Source organism: Leptosomus discolor, chromosome 9 (assembly GCF_034619465.1).
Source record: "Leptosomus discolor isolate bLepDis1 chromosome 9, bLepDis1.hap2, whole genome shotgun sequence".
In the NCBI taxonomy this organism is placed as follows: Eukaryota; Metazoa; Chordata; class Aves; order Leptosomiformes; family Leptosomidae; genus Leptosomus; species Leptosomus discolor.
In genome coordinates, this window is record NC_141399.1 from 42,201,332 (window position 1) to 42,205,722 (window position 4,391).

The window sequence follows — 4,391 nt, forward strand, 5'->3', positions numbered from 1 at the left end:
CCTGCTCATTACGTACGGTTTCCTAACCCAGTAAAGAAAGTAGTAGGTGCTACATACACAGCCCAGCGCAAGCTGGTGGCTAGTTTGGTGTAAAGGAAATGGCTTGTAGTTGGGTCTTTGAGACTGAATCTGTAGTCATTTTTATTGTTGCATCTTAGAAAGATATAAAGACATTCTAGAAATGCCTGGAAGAACTGAAAGAATCAAAGTCTTGCAAAAATATATTTTTAACAGTAGACTAAAGTTCATTTGAGTTTTCATTAATAAATATTTACATGTACAAACCCCCCCTATAAACTTAATTTCCTTTTATCATAAACATTAACAACTTATTTTATCATTTCATTCCAGCACTGGCATTTCTGTATAAAAGATTTTAGAAAAAAGTTCTCCTTCCACTTTTAAAATTAAAAGCGTTACCAAACCTCAATGTGCAAAAGAAATTGTACACCGGTACCACCAGATACAAAAATCAAATCTGTCAGTACAAATGTCAAGAGAGGAGCCGACTGCTTGGCTCCAGGTCTCTGAGGAGCCGTCAGTCATTGTCTGAGCCCGCAGGCGGCAAGAAGACGAGCGCGTCGTTGTACGTGTGGCCGTAGGGCCTCAGCCGGTACACGCCGTACATCATCACGTGCATGTGGTTCGGGGTCAGGCCGCTGAAGGTGATGGCCGTGTCAGAGCAGCAGCCGTCCACCACCTGCTGAGGGTGAGTAGCCATGGCTTCCTGAATGAGCGCACTGACTGATTTGGTGTTAAAGACGTCCTTCCCTTCGGAATCTTCCGCGTTCTCAGCAAACACTCCGGTGTACTTCAGGCAGATCGCTAGCTGTTTATCCTCAGCAAGTTTCCAAATCATACCTCCCTGCTCCGGACACTTGTCAGAGTCTTCGAGAACACGGGAGAGTCGTCTTAGGGATTCAATGCTTAAGACGATTCCTCCCTCACCATTAACGTACTCAAGGTCACCAGATGTCACAGTATGGCCTATGTAAAAAGGCTGTGAGGGGTCTTTTTTCAGTAGGAAATACTTGAGGTTTTCAATAATAGCAAATGTTGTCGGATATGCAAGGAAGAACCAGCTGAACTCATCTTTATAGCGTTCATACGTTATCTTGTAAGCTTTTCTCATCATCACCCACATGTCATTGGTGTTGAGGGCTACGGAATCAAACACCTTGACGTTTTCAGAGCTGTAGAATTCCACCTTGTCGCAGTGCTTGCTCCATGTCTCTCTCACTGCAGCCCAGTGCCCCAGATCTTTCGGCTTCACAAGGATGATACAATAAATGCGGATACTTTTACTAAGCTCCACGCGTTCACCTTCCGAAAGGTTCAAGACATCTTCTTTGTTGGGAGCCTGGATGTGGTGGTGCTCGTGGTGATGCGCTTTAGTCCCGTGGCCCACCTTAATATGTCCGAGGAGCGTAACCACCATGCAGAAGGCTCCTCCTAGCACCACCCCCTTCACGAAGGAGCTGCTTTCAGAAATCATTTTCCCTAGAAAGGAGACACACGGTAAGAACCGACAGGAATGAGTTCACTACTGCTGGTTCCCTGTAGTTTTAATACATTCCTCAATGTCTAAATCCAGCTGCGGGTCCCTTAACTCACGTACCGGCACCGCGCTGGTCAAAGGGCGGTGGCAAAAAGAGGGTTCCCAATCTCGGCTCTCGTTACCGCTAACGGACCACAGGCCCCCGCGGGAGGGGTCTCGTACCCCGGACCTTCTCTACCGCCGTGACCCCACCGCCGCTGCTCTCCGCCGGCCCCGCAGCCTCCCCACCCGTAGCACCGAGACGCTGCGGCACCTCCCGGAAGCCAGGCTCCTGTCGACGAGGCGCCTCGGCCGTTCGGGACCGTGACTGCGACCCTACTAACGGCGGTCCGGTCCGTCCCGGCCCGGCCTGGCGCAGTCCCCCGAGACACCCGCGGCGCCGGTGGAGCCTTACAGCCGCTGGGGACGGTGCTGTCACCCGGAGCACAGCAGGGCCCGCTCTGGCCTCCCCTTCCCCCGCGCGGCCCCGGTGACAGGCCAGGGCCTCCCGCCGCTTACCGGTGCCGCCGCGACACCCGCGCCCCGCCCCGGAAGCGCAGCTACGCCACTTCCTTTTCCCCAACGGAAGCGCCGCGCGCGGCCCTTCTAGGCACCGCCCCCTCGCTGGTGCGGAGGCGCCTCCTGTCGGCGGCGGCGCCATGTTGCGGTGGGCGCCCGGTCCCGGTCCCGGTCCCGGTCCCGGTCCCGGTCCCGCCTCCCTGCGCCCTCGCCCGCGGTCCAGCGAGCCCCGCTGCCCGCCTGACCCTCACGGTGTCCTGCCCCCGCCTCGCTTCCTTCCCGGCGGCGGCCCCTCACCGCGGGCGGGTGCCCCCTCAGAGCCGGCGGGGCGGGCGAGCGCGGAGGGCCCCGCCGGGGAGGCGGGCTTGCCGGGTGGGTGCGGACCGCAGCCTCGGCGCCCGTGTGGTTCTCGGGCGCTGCCGGTTCGCCCTCAGGCAGAGGCACGGCGGGCTTCCCCGACGGGCGGCGGCGTGGCGCGGCCGTCCTGCCGTCTTGCGGGGAAGGGCCGCCCGCAGCTTCTCCCCGGCTGGGCCCGCGGGCCGGCCTGGAGGTCTGGGGGGCGGCTCCGGGGCTGAGCTGTGGGGAGAGCCGCGGCTGCTGCGGCGGGGCTGCCTCTGCCCCGCCGCCGGTGCGGTAACGCTGGCCGAGGCTGGCGGCGCCTTCTTCGCTGTGGTCCGAGCGGCTTTGTGAGCGTACTTGGGTGACTCGGGAAAGCAGGTTTTCTCGCACAAACTTGCTGCTTTTGAGTTAGAAGGTATACGAACGGGGACAGGATGGCGAAGGAGAGGCAGAACCGGCCTGAAAGCGCATCCGGGATTCAACCTGCTGACGCCGATTGAATATACTGCCCTAAATTTCCAGACCAATACAATAAAGTGTTCTGGAAGCATAGTACATTCCACTTGTTTTCCTTTCCCCCAGCATAGAGCACAACACACACAAGACTAATTAAAGAGTAAAGCCAAAACATTTTTCTACTAACATGATTTTTTCTTTCCATTAGTGATAATTATTCCTGAGCTCCAGATTGAAAGAAGTGTGTCAGGATCACTTTCTACACATTTTCTCTTAAGAATTTAGAATTGACGCCTGATTTGAAGGAGCATCACTGAACAGTAGTTTGCTCCCTTTTTTGCACCAGCCTTTTGAGGGAAAAAAAAAAAAGGTTTTACATGTTTTATCTCTTTATTAGCTGATCATACTGTACTCGTACACCAACATAGTGTTAAGATGAAGTCCTATATAGGTTTTCCCTATATTTTAAGGTATGTCCTGATTGGCTGAACTTAGTGGGTTTTAAGTAAATTTACGACTGAGCTGCTCTGGGTTCTCTGGCCTCTGACTGGGCTCCCCAGATGTCTTGGTTATTCAGGTAACTATATTTTTTAGGCTCGTGGCTGCACTGTAGCCGTCAAAGCTTAACGATGTTATCTTTGGCAAAAAGATCTGTAAAAGAACATTGATCGCTTGACTCTTCTGGGCCTGGGGAACCATTGGTTCAGGTAAAAATATTACAGAATAGTGGGTTTGGTTGGATCAGTGTGTGTCCAGAATGGCTCCATTCAGTGGAACTAAACCCCAATTACACACTGTGATAGGAAAATACTGTCAGTTCGTATGTTCGGGTAGCTCTGTTTCTACACTAGGGGAACATACTCGCCCTATCTTTTTCCACCTGGCTGCTTTCAAGGTATAAATAGATGGGCACTGAAGTTGTTACCACCTCCTGGAGACTGGAGGTCAGTTCAAAGTTAGTTTTACGTTTCTCCTATTTGAAGAATCAGATGTGGCTTTGAGGGCTTCAGCGGTTGCTTGATTGTTACTTTAGAGAGATTTGAGTGAGTTGCGATTCACTGCTTCAGCTGATGCTTCCACAAATTGTTTTCCTGCTTGACTTCAGTGAGGTTCTTTCCAAGGCTCTGACAGAATGACTAATGTAGCTACAGACCCTGACTGTCGCTTCAATATATTTTCAACATTGCTTTTATCCAGTAGCAGATCAGTGAAGAGAAAGTTTAAGCAGCATGTAAAGCATGTTATAGACCTGAAGAGACTCTTCTGGCTTCTGTGTTGCTTGAAATTGTTGCTTGATGTTAAAAGGACTAAAATGGTGTAGTAATGCATAAGATCTCACAGCAGCCGTTGTTAAGTATTCTGGAGTTATGTCGGAGCTCATTTACACACGTGTACTCCTGTAAACTATCCATCTCAAATTGCTACCAGAAACTGATTTTAAAAACTGCAGGAGATAAGTGAAGTCATTCCACCATGGGCTGGGAACCAGTCGAATCTCATAACCAAGGAAGGGCCAGCCCTAAGGTGGAAGTGAGGAAAG

The 4,391-nt window shown here is 52.1% G+C and overlaps 1 protein-coding gene across 1 annotated transcript; it reads right to left on the reverse strand.

The window, feature by feature from the left end:
- Positions 1 to 203: 203 nt before the first annotated feature.
- Positions 204 to 2,077, reverse strand: C1GALT1C1 (C1GALT1 specific chaperone 1). The gene is made up of 2 exons (XM_086470289.1): positions 2,057 to 2,077; positions 204 to 1,500 (listed from the first exon to the last, which is right to left on the reverse strand). Exon 2 carries the CDS (start codon positions 1,493 to 1,495, stop codon positions 539 to 541), a length of 957 nt encoding a protein of 318 aa, XP_086326415.1. The 5' UTR covers positions 1,496 to 1,500; positions 2,057 to 2,077; the 3' UTR covers positions 204 to 538.
- Positions 2,078 to 4,391: the final 2,314 nt, after the last annotated feature.